The sequence below is a fragment of the Cervus canadensis genome, chromosome 31, assembly GCF_019320065.1.
Source record: "Cervus canadensis isolate Bull #8, Minnesota chromosome 31, ASM1932006v1, whole genome shotgun sequence".
NCBI classification, from domain to species: domain Eukaryota; kingdom Metazoa; phylum Chordata; class Mammalia; order Artiodactyla; family Cervidae; genus Cervus; species Cervus canadensis.
Window position 1 is genome coordinate 31,237,985 of NC_057416.1, and position 18,464 is coordinate 31,256,448.

At 39.9% G+C, this 18,464-nt stretch overlaps 1 protein-coding gene across 6 annotated transcripts in view; it reads right to left on the reverse strand.

The window, feature by feature from the left end:
• Window positions 1-18,464, reverse strand: part of NSD3 (nuclear receptor binding SET domain protein 3) — a 99,092-nt gene that overhangs the window by 35,865 nt on the left and 44,763 nt on the right. For all 6 annotated transcript variants that reach the window (XM_043453962.1, XM_043453963.1, XM_043453966.1 and 3 more), the window contains 6 exons: window positions 18,096-18,258; window positions 11,921-12,075; window positions 9,675-10,190; window positions 7,599-7,725; window positions 3,018-3,118; window positions 836-881 (listed from right to left, as the gene is read on the reverse strand). In XM_043453962.1, the coding sequence (XP_043309897.1) occupies window positions 836-881; window positions 3,018-3,118; window positions 7,599-7,725; window positions 9,675-10,190; window positions 11,921-12,075; window positions 18,096-18,258 (1,108 nt within the window). The remainder of the gene's footprint in view (window positions 1-835; window positions 882-3,017; window positions 3,119-7,598; window positions 7,726-9,674; window positions 10,191-11,920; window positions 12,076-18,095; window positions 18,259-18,464) is intronic.

The following is an 18,464-nucleotide window of genomic DNA, read 5'->3' on the forward strand; positions in this document are numbered from 1 at the left end:
CAAGCAGTGTTCCCTCCGAGAGGCTGTTCAGTTCTGCTGAGGATCTCCACGGAGACCATCGCTGCAGACTTCTCCCCGAGAATGCAGAGAGGCTGGTGTTTTTTTTTTTTAATAATGCAATTTGCCCAGAGTAAACTACAGGCATTAAATACAGTCTGATCTCACCAAAAACGCACGAATCAATGCTATGGAGTTTGTACTGCAGTCAAATTGCACACAGAAAGTACAGACTTAAGTTTAAGGTTTCTTAAACTTTGTGCATATCTCAAATAGATTCTGCATAAGATCAGCAAATAATGGCCATAAGTAGGCTATGAATCATTTTAATTTACAAAAAAAAAGATTTTACAGCACTGTAAAAATAAACGTGGCAAGATTTTTTTTTTTTTTTTTCAATCAGGTGGTCTCGTCTGATTTGTCATAGTCCAGGTTTGCCAACTATTGACAGAGCTACTATTCGGTATTCGGTCGAATACCAAAAAAAGTGGATTCGTCACATCCCTAGTTTATAAACCAGTGAAACCCCAGAATCTTAAGGAGAAAAGTTGGAAACAGGTATTAAGCCTACGTGGTGTTCTCCAATTTACCAAAACGAATAAGACTTTTCACATGGAGGCACAGAGTAAGATCAACTCTAAGAGACACACACGCAGGCAGGCGCGCGCGCACGCACACACACACAGACACAGGGGAATGCTTCAGCTTCACACGAATCATCGACTGAAGAGCGACAACAATGATTTACAGAGACACACAAAAATACATGAAGTACGAAGAAGTCTTTAAAATTGGTTTTAATTGAGGAAAATGCAGAGCAACATTATAAACAACTCACCTTTTTGTAATCCAGTCTTCACTGTAGCCTGAGGAACTGTTTCAACCTGTTTTGGACAGAAAAATATAGCATGAGTGGGGAATTTTTTTTTCTTCTGCCAAATTAACAGAGGGGGGAAAAATAATATGGCCATCAATCTAAGTAACGATGAGCAACGAATGCATCTGAAATCTGGACGTGGTCCCGTTCTCTGGGTAAAGCTGTCTCAGGGTCAGGGAGGGTTTCAGTCCGAGCTGCCTGTGCTGGGCGCCAAGGGACAACACTCAGCCACGTGCGCTCAGGCAGCCCTCTCCCACTGCTTCCTCGGTGCCTGAAGACAACCCAGACGCTTTTCTCCGCATCTGGGAGGCAGGAGAGGGGTTGTTTGCACAAGCAGCCCCAGGGTTGCTGTAAACTCCGCCCGCCCCAAAGATGTTTAGGGTAAATTTTTTACTTACTATGATACTCAGGTTAATGCAACTCACACCACTTTAAAGACCCTCCGCGCCTGCACTGACATCTAAGTTGCTGGGGATCAGGACCCTCTCTGTAGAGAGTGCTATGGGGCTCCATGCAGCTGGAAGCTCAATACTTTTGCTGCTAGTACAAACTTAAGTTTGCGATATTGCAAAAGCGCTTTCTTGAGTGTCTTATGAACAGTGTCTTGATCCTACATTAGGACAGAGAGATCAGAAGTTACTCTGCCAATGGATATGTAAAACGCATGGTAACTGGAGGGCTGAACCGTTGGAATTGAAGGAAGGATGCTCTTTGGAGGAGTTCCTGCTTAAGTCACAAACTGAATTTTAGTTTTCTTTGAGATGTGGTGAAATATGCATGTTGCAACACAGTCTGTAAATATTTAAGGATTATTCTAAGCTTTTTTAAAATTTTATTTTATTTTTTATTTTTTACAACAGGTAGAAAAAAGCATACAACAGAAGAGCTTTTACAAGATACAATTGGTGATACAAATATAAAATCTTCTAAATAATCACTGGTATTGTTCTGCTACTAACTAAACACAGTGGCATTAACAATCTGTCCCATTTTTTGGTACTCATTCTCCTTATTAATTTTAGTTTGGCTGGTCACAGACTGAACTGGGGAACCAGCTGGCCAATTCTCAACCTCATTTTGGTAAGGAATACTGCAGACCTGCAAGAACTTAGAAAGATTTATTGGAATATAATTTCCTAAGTATGAAAGCTAATGATGATAAAAGAACATCAAATTAGTATACTATTTAAATTTGTGTTAAACTATTTCTGAGAAAATTGTTTTACATGCTTGCTGATACCATGACGCACCCACAAAATCACCTCAAGTTTGGAAGTTTAAAATTCTGAAAGAAATCATTTAAGTAGAAAACTCCACATTCTTCTAAATGTATTTGAGGGATTTTAAAAATAGAAAGCTTATTGGAACTAATACTATTCACAATTCTTTTTGTTTAATAGCAGCTGTCCGGTCTGTAAAAATTGGTATCTTTTTACTTCAAACAATGAAGAAAAATTCTGACTGTGAGCTTAAGTTAAAGGAGTAATGGTTTCTAAAACCTTCTTTGAAAATGTAACTTAGTATGCCTATTACTACTTTGATTACACTGGTTGAATACCCTTCAGTCAACATGCCCCTCCCTTTTTTAACTTAAAACAGTGTGTATCTGATAACCCAATAACAGGTGAGTGCCATTCTACTGGGAAAACAACATTCCAAAAAAATCTGTGATACCAGCAGAAAAACCAGATCATCTATGGTTATGTTTCTTAAATAAAACTCTTACAGTTAAATTAATTTGATTCGTTTAAAAAATAAAATTAACACATATTAGCAGCTTAGGTCAAAAATTAAAAAAAAAAGGGGGGGGGCAGAACTCAGAGATGGTTCCAAATAAAAATCATGAAAACATGAAATCATTTTGCTCATAACAGAAAATTCAAAATAAACAAGAGGAATTTTTAAAAGTCTTGGACCAGTGGTTTCCCATCTCCTGAAGCCTGACTGTGTTCTGTGAAAATGCTTGAAGCAGAATCACAGGGATGCTGTCTTAGAACTGGGTACTGGAATTCATCAGGGCAGAAGCATGACGTAGTCCAGAAGGGAAATCCAGTGTTGGGGAGGTCTCTCCTTTTAAGGTACCAATATAAGCCACAACATTGACAAATACAAGGTTCTAACTCTCTACAGGTAGGAAGCCAACCTGCTCCTTTTTGATCTTCTTCTTTGGCACAACCTCAGTGGATTTCTCTGATTCAGAACGAGTTCTAATTGATCTTCTCTGCTGCTTCTTTTCTACTGAGCCTAAAAGATAATTTAAACAAGCAAATAAAAACTCATTCGAGAATGCCTTGACATTTAAATAATTAAGATCTGACCAAATTCCCTGCTTTTCTCATCCATTACTTTTGGTCTTGTAATTACAAATCATTAAAAACTATTAAAACACTTGGGAGTACACAAAAAATTGTAGATTAAATTGTAAAGGCTGGTAAGTTGAAACTAGGATTCATGAAAGACCCTGAACTATACAAATAAAGAGGGATTAGGTTTTAAAAAATTATATAGTCAAACTAAAACAGATGATAAACACACGTAGGTAATAATAAGTGAAGAGATGAAGGAATGGCGGGAATGTATAAAAACGACTGTCTTCTCAGTTGACATTAGGAAGTAATGGTTCAAAATTTATTCAGTATTATGTATTTTGCATTAACAAATAAATTAATTCTACCTTTAAAATGCTTAACAGGGCTGGCTGCTGGTTGTACTATTGTTATATTATTAACAACCAAAGAGAAAAAAGGAGGAAAAACACAAAAATGTGAACAATGAATCATTAATTTGACTATCAAGGGGCTAGTATCCTTTAGAAATAATTAGTCATGGAAAACTAATTGAAAATATTTTCAAGTCTGTTAATATTAAATGGCTAACAAGGTTTTTAAACAGTAAGAGTCTTTGCAATAAAACTCACATCATTTCAGTTCAGTTGCTCAGTCGTATCCAACTCTGCGACCCCATTTTGGAAAGGATAAAACTGACATTTAAGGCCACAGTGTGAGAAAATACTAAGTCAGGAATGGACCCCAGAATGGTTCACTCTGTGACCCAAAGCAGGAAGAACCCTTTCAGCACAGCTGTTCTCTATCTTCTCAGCGCTTGGACCACCTGAATAGTCCTCCCTAGATGATAATCACCTTGCAGAAGCTACCTCCATAAAGTGTTCACCTGTATACTTCCTGGTTTCCTTAGTCTCGTCTATGGGGAAACAGCTCTCCTCACCTTTGTTCAAAGCCCAAACAAAGAAGGATCCCGTTCCTTTTTCAGGGGCAGGAGCAGGCAGTTTGACGATAACGTATTGTTTCTGAGCTGTGCTTAATTAATTTCTAGCACAGAAGTCACACAATGAAGGTGTCCTTTACTCTTCCCTACACACTGATGGAAACGTTCACTAAAACAACAGGCATCCATCCCACCCTCACAGACACCTGAGTATTCCAGAGACCTGTATTTCAGGTTAGTTGTCAATATTCAAGTACCTACCAGGAAAGAGGAAAATGAAACTAGAACTGCATAAGACAAACAAACAAACAAAAATCTTTACTTGTTTTGAGGATGACAACATATAATTGTTCCATCAAGGGCAAATGATATTTGATCTATTATCTTGTAAAGATAAGGCAATGTGGTGACTCCTTCAAATTATTCTGAAAGCTACCCAAAGAACATATAAACTCTATGTTTAAAAACAACACTGGACTTCTCTGGTGGCCCAGTGGTTAAGGATCTGCTTTGCAATGCATGGGGACACTGGTTTGATCCTTTGGTTCAGGGAAGATCCCATATGCTGCTAAGCAACTAAGCCCGTGTGCCACAACTACTGAGCCTGTGCTCTAGACCCCGCGAGCTGCAAAACTACGGAAGCCTGCATGCCTGGAGCCCATGCTCCACAAGAGAAGCCGCTGCAATGAGAAGTCCACACACTGTAACTACAGAGGAGCCCCCGCTCACGACAACTAGAGAAAGCCACGTGCAGCAATGAAGACCCAGCTCAGCCAAAAATAAAAATAAATAAATAAAATTTAGATAAAATAAAAATACTAAAAATGGGAATTCCCTGGTGGTCCAGTGGCTAGGACTCCATGCTTCCCCTGCAGGGGACATGGGTTGGATCCCTGGTCAGGGAGCTAAGATCATGCATGACATGTGGCACAGCCAAAAAAAAAAAAAACCCAACAAAACCCCAACAATGGAAAAAAAAACCCTAAACAATGAAAGAGTATTCTGCTTATGTTCTAAGGGATAAGAAGTGAGCATCTCTGGATTTGGAAAATAGCACAGAGATCTTGTATAAATGCAAATACGAGTCCTCAAACCACAGAAAAGCAGCAGTGCCACAGTCTATGCAGCGCCTAAATTAACTAAGAAAAAGCCTGAGAATTCTCCATGAGTAGTTAACACCAACTGAGATGATGATGATGATGATGCAATAGGTTTCTGAAGGGAGACCAGGTTTCTTTTCTGACTTTTCAACCACAGAAGCTATTTTCACAAGGAGCAAAATGGTCATTTAAGGAGACAAAATATGCTTATCAGCTATAGGTGGCAACCAAATTGAAACCAAGGTCAAAGCTTTAGACCGCCCACCTCTAAAGTAAGGTCACGAAAGTCATTTACGATCTAATTACATATGTCTGCCTGAGGAAGAAACTGAACTTTTTCTCGATATAAAGAATAATGACTGGACTTCCCTGATGGCTCAGTGGTAGAGAATCCACCTGCCAGTGCAGGAGACACGGGTTTGATCCCCGATCCAGGAAGATCCCACATGTTTCGGGGCAAGTAAGCCCATGTGCCACAACTACTGAGCCTGTGCTCTAGGGCCTGGGAGCCGCAGCTACTGAGTCCACGTGCCCTAGAGCCCGGGCCCGCAACAAGAGAAGCCACTGCAACAGGAAGCCTGCGCGCCGCAAGTAGAGAATAGCCCCCGCTCTCTGCAACTAGTGAAAAGCTGCGCAGCATCGAAGCCCCAGCACAGCCAACAATAAAAAAATTAAAAAAAAAAAAGAATTACAACCTTCCACAGCTTAAAAAAATAAAAAAAGGAAAGAAGAAAATTCACAGCAGAACTTAAATGCAAATGACAACATGAAGATAAAATGTTCAGCAGCTGAGGGGAAGAAAACACCAAGCTCCATTAAAAGTCAAAGTTTAATATTGAAGATCAATCTAATATTCTATGCAGAATTTACTTTCTCCCCAGTTTGGAGAAAACAGATGTTTAATGATCCTCCTAGTGTAAGTATCACGCTGACATTCAGACAAATTACCACCCGTTTAGTGTAAAGATGACAAAACCTGGACCTAACCACAAAGTGCTGAGGCCAACCGTCTTGTGGCATCTAAGAAGGTAACAAAAACGTTCAACTATGGCTAATGAATGCAGGATCTTCTAAGTCCATTATTCATTGCTTCAACATTGTAATTTCATTTTTTGTACAGGATTCTGAAACGACACAGGTTGCAAGTCTGGTTCTGGACTTGGCTACTCTCTCCTTGAATGCAGCCTCCTCTCCCAACTCGTTGCTGTATGAAGGCTTCTTATTGACTCTGCCCCACCCTGTATACGCCACCACTTCACCCCATCCCGCAGGCTTGTCACTTTTTTTAAAAAGAAGAGTAGCCCAAGTTCTTTCCTGAATAATGTTTGCTTTTATTTAACTTTTGTAAGAAGAAGAATTTTAACTCAAAACTTTCCTTACAAAAATATTTATCTCTTAGTGCCCCTCAATTACAGGTTTGCCTGAGTTATTATTGAGCTAAGATTACTACCTCGGGTCTCAAGACTTTAATCCTTCTGGACAATTATTTGGTCACTTCTTACGATTCCAAAAAAATTTCAAAAGAACAGGGGAGGAAGTCCAAAAGGGAGAGGATATACGTATATGTATAGCTGGTTCACTCTGCTATATAGTAAAAAATAACACAACACTGTTTTAAAGCAACTATACTTTAGCAAAATTAAAAAAAAGAAAAAAGAACAAAGTGAAACATACTCCTTTCTTCTATGATTTCAATGATTTCTCCTTGATTTCAAATGATCAAGTTAGTTGATATCTAACTCTTTTCTTGACAGCTGTATGCAGCAGTAATACTGTTATATAAACCAAACCAACCAGACACTCAATTTAAGCTACAAGTCAGCCTTTGCCTATTCCAAAGGCACAATCTTACTAAATACAGGCATTTCTTCTTTGAGTAACACTAATGTATCTTGGTTTTCAATTCAAGCTATCTGTTAATCAGAGAAGATTCTAATAAGAGAGTTAGGCCCGAGACCCTCAGCTACCGACATCTAGCACACCTAAGGGAAATGGAAAAAGCATGGGCATCCACCAATTTGTGTTCCACGGGGATAAAGGAGGAAATAATAAGTGTGTGTTAATAGTGCTGGAAAAGTTAAAGCCATTATTTTCATGCAGAGATCATCAAATGATGCATCTAAGTCAGATATGTATAGATTTTATAACTATACTCTTTTCATCATAGAATCCTATTATTTAAATTCCTATAGGAAAAATAACTATCATTGTTACTATCAATCAAGCTCCTTGGTCCCTAAGCCATTCTCTCCTATTGAAATAACTGCCTTTATAATTTGATTTTTTAAAAATATAACTTGATTCTGATAATGAAGGTTTCCTAGGAACACAGTTGCCATGTGATAGTCCAGCAGAACCAAGACCTCAAACGGGTCTGTGTACTCTATACTCATACCCACCTGCAGAACCAGTTGTTGCTTCAGGAGACGACATATTCTGAGTTGCCTTTTCATTCCTCTGGTTTGGTGTAGAAATTATAAGTCTGTCTTGTCCCCTGACACTTATTTCTGTTTTGTTACCAATTCCCTTCAAAATAAGGCAAATTAAAAAAAAACAAACAGGTGATTACCAGACAAATGGCATCATTGGCTTATAAAGATGGCTTAAGACCATCATAATGTGCTTGGATTTTATATGGTTTTTGATTGCAGTTACTTTATTATCCTAGCCATTATCAGAGCAATTTTATTAAGTCATCAGGTTGTATTCTAAAATGTATGATGAGATTATTCGGGGGAAAAAAAACCTATTTGTTAATCCCAGATGATGAATATCACTAAAAAAACAAAACAAAACAAAACCCTGTACCACCTATTTTTCTGTCAAAACCAAAACATTTTCTAGTCTGAATGGTCTCTTCCTTTACCCACATCACAGTAAGAGAACTGTAGCCATTTTAATGTGGTAAAGTACCCTACTACATGGATAAAAATGCCAATGTGTCTTTGAAAGACAAGACTCTCCTTAGATTACAGAAGTATGACCAAAATGTGCACCCAATAAACAACTTGGGGCAGACAGAAGTTGCTAATTTCAGTTCTGTTCTCATTTTAGGTATTTTTTTAATGCAGTGAAATAAAAGAGTGATTTATAAATATAGTATATGTATTTTTAAAGCCTTCATTTTTAAAAGGTCAGTTTTACCTCAAATTTCATTTAAATAGCACTCTTTGGAGGAGGGTGACCAAGTTTGACTTGTGCATCCCAAAGCAGATAAAAACCAGCTCCAAGAATGAAGCCAATTCACATTCAAAAAGCACGCAAAGGATTTATTTGCTAGTCAAAGCTGTTCACAGAACCAAACAGGGACTATAAATTAAGTTTTTCCAAGGAGCTTTGCCTTAGTGAAATTAGTTGACTCTGTAGGCAGAAACAGGTTAACAGAGGACATTTACACCTTGGGAAAATATATCACTGATGAGGCGTCCCTATATTTAATTATTTTAATGAGCATGTGACACTGTTAAGAAATAACCACAGAATTCTTCAAAACTTGTATACATCCACGCGTGTGTGCTCAGTTGCTAAGTTGTGTCCGACTCTTTTGCAACCCCATGGACTGTAGCCCACCACACTCCTCTGTCCATGGGATTTTCCAGGCAAGAATACTGGAGTGGGTTGCCATTTCCTTCTCCCGGGGATCTTCTTGACCCAGGGATCAAACATGCATCTCCTGCATTGGCAGGCAGTTCATTACCACTGAGCCACGAGGGAAGCCCTTACAACCATGAGGAGCCACTAAATTGAATACACAAGCCCACAGTTGTGGGGCGGGCTGGGAGGGTAGTGAAGAGGTATATTAAAAATGACAAATGTTATAAAAGTTTTAAAGCCTTAAACTGTAAGCACCCTGACTGGAGGCCCAGGGCTGGCTGAGGAAGGCATTCTGTCTGAAGATGCTGCATTCATGCCCTTACCCAAGCTATCACCACGGTTCATTGTGACAGGACACACACAGCTCTGGTGTGTCCCTAAAATGCATGAGCACCCCAAGCCAACATGAGCCAAACAAAATTGCTGGTGCCACCAAACGGATCAGGGGGTACAATGATTACAATGGTTAATTCAGATAAATGACAGAGATGATTTAATCAGAAGCATACTTTGCAACTTAAAAAAAAAAAAAAAAAAAACCTAACCACACAAACTAGAAACGGGCAAAGTGCCCAGTTTTTTTCCCATGATTTTAGGGAGCTGAGCTCAATTTTGGCTGCACAGCTCAAGATTAATCTAGTACAGATGGGGATATTACAAAAGAGGGGGGAAAAAGAAGGAAAACAAAGCCTTTTTGCCTCTGTCCTTTTTGCCCCCATCTTAAACATAGTAAACTGACTGTACATTTCAAGTGCGGTGAATACAAAGGGTATTTAGATGATGATCTTGTGTTATCTGGGTTGTTTTTTTTTTAAATGCCAACACTGACTACTTACTAGACACCTGGGTTCCCCTAGAAAACCCATGAGAAAAGGAGATACCTTCGTCGAATAAACAAACTGATCGATAAATTTCCCATCTCCTGTAGCATTCTGCAGAGCAAACACTTGTTCAATTTTCACCACGGGAGACATGTTACACTTCTGCAAGTCCAGGCTCCCTTTGTGCATGGTGATGGACGCTGGTAGGGATTTCCTCGCTGCCGCCGTTTTCCAGGCCACTTTCACGGGAGGGGGGTCGTCCTCGTCCACACCAGTGTGCCGCCGCTGGCTGTGTCTCCGCATTTCAGTACCTGAGGGCGAGGAGGCTGCCTCGCCGGCGTTGGTCTGTTCTGGCTGTGCATTGAGCACGGACCTCGGTCTTCGGGGCTTTTTCACTTCGGCTTTGGAGGCAACGTTCTTTTTTGCTTGGGATAAAGTCTCCTCGGGCTGTTTATCGATATAGATGAAAGTATACTGTTCTCTCCTCTCCTCCCGGGTCATGGTCAGCGCCTTCTCTGCGTGGGCAATGCCGATGTCCCACTGGGCCCGTTCTCTCTGAGGCCGTGGTTTCCGAATCTGGAAAGAAAGATGCAGGCAGTAAGGAACATGCTTTATTCCAACTGGGCTTCCCTGTGGCGGAGTTGGTAAAGAATCGGCCTGCAACGCAGGGGACCCAAGTTTGATCCCTAGGTCGGGAAGGTCCCCTGAAGGAGGGCATGACAACCCACTCCAGTATTCTCGCCTGGAGAATCCCATGGACCTAGGATCCTGGTGGGCTACAGTCCATGGAGTCGCAAAAAGTCAGACACGACCGAGCGACTAACACTTTATTCCAACAGGGACATTGAAACCCATGCGTATTTCCCATGTGGTCTTATAGTCTTTCCAGGTGTGCATACACACCTTCAGGGTCTTCAGGCAAATAAAGGAAATGTTCTGAGCCTGTAATTCTGATGGATCCGTGCTACTACCGAGGACACGCAGGTCCACTCTCTCTGATGGTAAACCCTTCCCTGTCGCCCACTCTGCTGGACGAGTCCCTCCAAGGAGTTGTCCTCTTCACATCACAGTCATAAAAAGCTAGCAATGATGATGGCGGAGAGAAGGAAGGTGACAGAAATGATTGCTTTCAGTGGCCTAGGAAACACAAACATTAAAAACGTCACCCTCAAGCTCAGGGGTGCTGCACAGACCACAGCAGAGCTAAGGAAGGGGCAGAGAACCAGTGTTTAGAGCTATGCGGCCGGCTTGTGCCAGGATGCAAACAGGGTGCAGAGAAAGAAGAGCCCGGAGGAGCACGTGACAGTCGACAAGACACGAGAAGACAGGAACGTAATGAGGGGAAAAATAAACCTGAATCACAGTTTCCACAGTCCTGATCAGACGGCTGGATTGGCAAGACAGATAAGAAAATTTTGAGTAAAGGTGTGTGAATGACCAAAGCAAGTAGGAATTAGCCAGGGAGCTTAGACTGAGGGAGCCAGAAATTAGCTAATGGAACCATCAGACAGTATAGTATGTGTCAAACACTGACATTTAAATTTGTAACATGTTACAGAATGCTTGATAAAAGTCATCAAAATCCTCTGAAATAATATTTAGCTTACTGTGAAAACAGAACACGTTTCTGAATCAACAGAGGCCCACACTAAATTAGTTGAGTTAAAAAATCTCGACCAGACATACTATCAAGAGTACAGGTCCAAATTTTAATACATCCACCACCACATCATCTTTGGTTCCATCACTAATGTGACCTTGGCTGAAGCAACTACTCAAGCTTTCTGTGCCTTAATCTCTTCATCCATAGAAATAGGAATAATAGTATCTACACCTCACTGACATTGTAATGAAGATTAAATGGATTAACACATAAATAAAATGCTTAAAAAGTGCCTGTCTCAGTGTAAGTACTAAATATTTTTAAAACTTTACTTTCATAGAACAGTTTTGCTAAACAAGCACAAAGGGGAATTATTAGGGCAGGATGCCGAAATTAAATGAAAAGAATAGAAATCTCTGACAATAGTCACATTTCACTAGCATCTATTAGACTTTATACATTTGAATTCAAATCAAAATAGAAGCCAAAATTGTATTAAGCAGAAAAAGTTTTTGAGAGGACTGCGATGTTGTTTATGTGATATGTAGAATATGACACAGTGATAATAAATTATTAAAATTGAACTTAGAGGACTAAAATAAATCATTCTAATTGCCTGAATTCAAGTACGAAAAGCTCTATTAAATTATTAAGTCCTTTAAAATCCACATTCAGTTGACCATGCTTCTATGTCATCAGTTACCTTCTGCTTTTCAGAGTGATTGCTGGCTTGTCTGGTCGCTTCAGCCAGTAGTTCCTCATACTGTTTGTGGCCTTTATACTCTCGGACCCGCTTCTCATGAACCCACGCCCTCTCTGGCTGGTTGCTAAAAAACTGGACGTGATACTCCCGGGCACCTGCAAGCAAAAATTCTCGTTAGCTATTTCACAGCATAAGCAGCCACATATATTTTGCCAAAAATGTGAACCTAAGCTGGGTTCCCTGGTTTACTCTTATTAAAACTTGTAATTTTTGGATCATCCAAAGATCTACCAATGACACAACTAATAGCTACTATAAAAATCACCTCAAACAATTAAAATTAGTACAGTGAGTTTTAAGAAGAAAAAAATATTACAAATATTCTGCTCATTATCAGATTTGTTACCTTGGTTACACAATTTTCACAGGCCTCAAACCTTTTTACAGACAAATCTGGGTATAAGTGAATAATTTTTCCTTCAAAAAAGGCATATTTTCTTGGACTTTTAAAAGCTAAGAGCTGATCAAACTGCTTTTCTCTTGACGTAAAAGTGTGGCTGAAACTCCAGCACTTAGCTACCTGATACAAAGAACTGACTCCTTGGAAAAGACCTTGATGCTGGGAAAGACTGAAGGCAGGAGGAAAAGGGGATGACAGAGAATGAGATGGTTGGATGGCATCACTGACTGGATGGACATGAGTTTGAGCAAGCTCTGGAAGTTGGTGATGGACAGGGAGGCCTGGTGTGCTGCAGTCCATGGGGTCGCAAAGAGTCAGACACGACTGAGCGACTGAACTGAACTGAACTGAAAAGCGTGGCGCACAGACCCAGGAGAAGAGGAGAGGCTGCAGAGATCCTCAGGCTCCCACTGAGGTCAAAACCTTCGTCATTATAATGAAAAAGATGTCTTTTTTGAGATGTTGACATGTGCAGTCAACACGGCAAGAGCAATGCTGGGTCAGACTGCTGGTTATCTCAGCACAAAAAAAGGCAGCGAGTGACTCCAAATTACACTGGTGTTGTATCCTTCACAGTCACACGCTGGCAGTTTAAAAAAAAAAAAAGGCCAGTTTTACTTAATGCCCTTGATGAAGCTGTAAAAATGATTAATTTTACTACATCTCAACCCTTTGAGTTTGTGATAGTGAAGGACAGGGAAGCCTGGTGTGCTGCAGTCTGTGGGGTCGCAAACAGTCGGACACGACTGAGGGACTGAACAACCACCTCATCTCGACCCTGGAACATGTGTCTCTCTCACATCCTGTGTGAGGACACAGGAGGGTGTAAATCACATCTGTGTGCCTCCACTATGACAGCTGTCAAGGGGGGAAAACTTCTGTGATTGAACCCCACGGTGACCTGGCCACCTCTTCACAGAACACCATTTTTACTTGAAAGAATGACTGTGAGGAAAACTAGGTTATTGGAATTTGAGAGTGTGGCAGATATTTTCTCAAAAATGAACAAACAAGTTTTTCACTTCAAGAAAAACAACTGATAGTGTTTGTTGCCAATAATAAAATTTGATCTTTCAAGAAAAATTGGAATATTGGAAAACTAGTATCTGTCCCTAGGAATTTTCCAACTTCTCAGTAATCAAAGAATTTTCTGATGAAATAAGTGGTGACTTAAAGAATGTGATTTTTTAAGACCATCTATAAAGGAATGTGTCAACATTTGGAAGATAGGCATAAAATATGTTTTAAATGGCTAATAAATGATGTTACTAAGTCATAAAAGGCAAAAAGATCCACTCAAAGTATAAGACAGAACCAACAGATTTTAATGTAACGAAGTACAAAAAGTTTATTGACAGGATTTCAGATTCCATATTGCAACTAATATACTTCTTGCTGAGTTTGGGTGTAATATCAAAGAAATAGGTCCACAATTATCTGAAAAGGCTATTAAAACACTTCCCTTTTCTGACTACACATCTGTGTGAAGCCAGATTATCTTCCTTTTCTTCAAAGCAACAAACCATAATAGGCTGAATGTAGAAGCAGATAAAAAGAATCTAGTGTTTTCAGTTAAGCAATTGGCAAAAATGTAAAAATATCATTCTCAATTTTTTTGCTTGAGAAAATATTTTTCATAAAACATGAACTTTTTTTGCATATAACAGAGAGTAGATTTTTTTCTAATTGGTAAATATCTTAAATTTTTCTCGGCTCTAACTTTTAAATTAACATAAACAGTGATAGATATAACCTATATAAAGCTAAAGTGTTTAGAGTCCTCATATTTGAAGAGTAAAAGGGGTTTTGGGACCAAAACATCTGAGAACCATAGCTCTCCAGTGGTGCTACTCTGAGACTGTGGTTCCCAGGACAAGTGTGCTACAAAACAGAGACGCTAAGAGTGAGCCTCTAGAAACTATGATAATTTGACACTGCAAGATATATAGGCTCACAATCAGGGATCCTGTGTGTGCATGTGTGCTAAGTGGCTTCAGGCATGTCTGACTCTCTGTGACCCTATGGACTGTAGCCTGAAGGCTCCACTGTCCATGGGATTCTCCAGGCAAGAACAGTGGAGTGGGTTGCCATGCCCTCCTCCAGGAGATCTTCCCAACCCAGGAATCAAATCTGCATCTCTCTGTCTCCTGCACTGGCAGGCAGGGTTCTTTAGGACTAGTGCTGCCTGGGAAGTCCCCAGGGATCCTGTACTATTTATATATATTTTTGGAAAGGGGAGGCCTTTCATTTCTCTAATAGTTAATTTTATCATATTGGATAAACCTAGAGTTTGTCATATAGAATGAAGTTCCATATCTGGAGGATGAGACTGGGCGCCTCTGGCTTCTGACCAAATGTATTGTCATAAACAGAAAAAGCATTTCAGTTTTAACTTTTAAACTTAAAATGAGAAAGACCTAAACGATAAAATACAACTTAAAATAGGTATGTGATCCAAACATCTTTCAATGTGCTTTTCAAAGAATTCTCTCTTAATGTGTGAAAACCGTTAACTATGTTTTCCAATGCTAAGAATCTGACTAATAGCAATACTGACTAAAAACAATATGGAAACCAAAGATTACTGTATAAAATTCAAGGTTAATTTTACAAAGCAGTTTAGATAATAAGCCACACAAAATGCTTCTCAGGCATCATGTGTAGAGTGTAATCAACAAAATCAAGTTTTATATTGTGTTTCTGGTTTTCAGAAAAACTGTCAAAAAGCTACTTCATTTAAAACTGCATTGCACAGGCATGCAATGAAATATTATCTTGCAATAAAAAGAGACAACACAGATGAACTTCTAACCATGGTGCTAAGTGAAAGAAACCAGACCCAAAAGACCTCATATTGTATGACTTGATTTATATGAAATGTCCAGAAAAGGCAAATCTACAGAGATGAAAAGTAGTTAGTGGTTGCTTAGGGATGGGGGGTGGAAGTGGGGGATGAGGAGTGACTGCTAATAGATACGGGATTTCTTTTTTGAGTTGATGAAAAAAGTTTTAAGATTAGATTGTGGTGAAAGTGAAAGTCACTCAGTCACTTCCAATTCTTTGCGACCCCATGGAATAGTCCATGGAATTCTCCAGGCCAGAATACTGGAGTGGGTTGCCATGCTTTCCTCCAGGGGATCTTCCCTTCCCAGAGATCGAATCCAGGTCTCCCACATTGCAGGCAGATGCTTTACTGTCTGAGCTACCAGGGAAACCCAAGAATACTGGAGTAGGTAGCCTATCCCTCTCGCCAGTGGATCTTCTGGACCCAGGAGTTGAACCAGGGTCTCCTGCATTGCAGGCGGATTCTTTACCAACTGAGCCGCAAGGGAAGCCCATCAGATCGTGGTGATGGCGGCATAACTCTGTAAATGTGCTAAACATCACCAGATTGCACACTCTAAAAGGGTGAATTTTATGGCACGTAAAACATATCTCAGGAAGGCTATTACTTCAAAAACTACTGCAGAAAAGAGAAAATTGAAGATATTATCAGAAGGCACATTTTTCAAACCTAAATTCTCAGATTTCGATTTCCTCAACAGTACAAACAAAACTCAGTTTTTCTAGCACTAAAGTACTGAGGACCAGACCAGATTAATTCATAAAATGAATGCAAATACTTCCTTTGAAATACAAGATGAGGCATAAATTGTACTTTCCTTTGTATCCCAGAAACAAAATTCTTTATATAATCCCCAAAGGATGGTTTCCTAAGGGGAGAGAACTGAGGAACCACAGCTCCCACGTCATGCAGGATCTCAGAGCGCTCTGGAGGCCCAGACACATACTACTTCACCTGAGAAGGCTTGTCCCTCTTGAGAAGTCCTTGCCCTGTCTTCTCTCATTTAAGACTCATGGATTAGTAAAAGTGCAAGGCACTTCAGAGACCAGCAGTCCACCACTCTTACTTCATAAACGAAGGAACTGGGACTGCCTTCCTCGGCCTCTGTAACTCATGAGCAGGGGGTTCAGTTATGTTCTCCCCTTTTTACACACTAGTGGTTAAGAGTGAAGGTGATGGAGGAAGATTTCTTTGAGACTCTATTTACAGATCTGAAGCGAGATGACATTAGGCCCTGCTTCACACTGTTGATGCCATGAGCGCTGCTTGAGAACACGTACAAGGGAGTTGTTTCTTGTGTGTGTGTGTATGTGTTTCTTTTTTTGGCCATGCCACACAGCATGTGGGCTCTTAGTTCCCTGACCAGGGATCAAACCTGCACTCCTTGCATTGGAAGTGTAGAGTCTCAACCACTGGACAGCCAGGGAAGTCCTACAAAAGAATTGTTTAACAGTGTGCCTTGTACAAAAGTGGACATTCAACAATATACTTTTTAAAAAAATTTATAATTTTGTATTGGGGTACAGCTGATTAACAATGCTGTGATAGTTTCAGGAGCACAGCAAAGGGACTCAGCCCTACATATCTATGTATCCATTCTCCCCCAAACTCTCCTCCCATCCAGGCTGCCACGTAACATTGAGCGGAGTTCCCTGTGCTATACAGTAGGTGATGTTGCTTTTTTAAAAACTTCTGCCCCATTGGTGCTTCCAGTCTCCCCAACCGTTTTTCAGTACACTATAATGACAAGATGATTGTCTTCTGCATCTGGTTGGATCCCTTGCTGGGTAGCATAAGAGTTGCAAATATGGCAGATCTCATCACAAATCTGACTTGTCGGACCTTTTTTCTCCTCATAATAGTGAACAGGCACCAATATAGAAGTTTAAAATGAGAGGAAAAAAAAATAGGTGCAAAGTTGTCACAGGCAATAAGGGACTTGACAAGTATTCCACAAAGCAAATATCCAGAAATAAATTCCAAACTCCAATCTTCCTTTGGCTACTAATAAGCAAGTCCATTCCTAGGAATCTACCCTACAGATTTTGGTCAAACATCTTCTTAACATTTTTAACATTCCTAAGGTAGGATTTTATGCCATTCAAAGTATACTTATGTATCACATTGAATATTTAGGAATGTCTCAGTAAATTTACAGATTCGAAAATGGAGTGCAAAGAAACTTTTTAATTAAAAATAAATAAAACTCCCCAAAATAAAATGGGAGTTAAGGAGGAGAAAAGCATCTTGCAAAATTTATCAGGATGAAAAGCACCTCTTTGAGTAAAAAATTAGTACCCACAGGTGTCAAAGATGAAATAAAAATGTTCAAAGAAAGCTTGGCCCAAATGTCTTTAAGCTCACGTAAGATGTCTCATTACTTACAGGTCTGCTTTCTTTTGGAATTCATACAAGAGGACAGTCAGATTAAGGTAGGTTTGTTTTTAAAAAAGAAGTGTGAAAGAAATTATAAAACAAACATAGGATGTTTCAAGGGAAAACAAGGACTATGTCAGCTGTAGAGCCTCTCTGCCAGTTAAGATAACTGTTGTTATTACACTGTTCATCAAAAACTGACATTGATGCAGGTTCTATCCCTGGATCGGGAAGATCCCCTGGAGGAGGAAATGGCAACCCACTCCAATATTCTTGCCTGGAGAATCCCACAGACAGAGGAGCCTGGTGGGCTACAGTCTGTGAGGTTGCAAAGAGTTGGACATGACTAAGCACGAGTGTGCACACACACATATGTATTTCTGTGGTGTCAGATTATATTATCATGGATGTACTCTAACATTCGTAACACTTAAGAGTCAGTTTTTTGCCCCAATACACATTTTTACTTAATACCCATTCATGCCTCTTCTTACCTCTTGTGTTAATTTTGGTGTGCACCTCAAGTTGGGGGTCACTGGACACCATACAAGGCCACCAAGGATAGGTTCCCACCTTAGACCAAACAAGATCGCCGACCTGGAATTTCACACCGGCGGACGCCTCTGCTGTTGGAACAGAGGGTAACATCGGCTGAACCTGTAGGAACAGTTCATAAAAGACTTTGTCAGTAGAAAAAAACTTTTAAACAGAAAAATGTACAAAATACATCAAACATGCTAACCATGGAAAATTTATCTTCACTCATACTTTTGTCTGATGCCTGCTATCCATATCTAGCAAAAGGAAAGAAGAGAGGAGGAAAATAATTAATAAGCACCACCCCAAATATTAAAAATAGAATG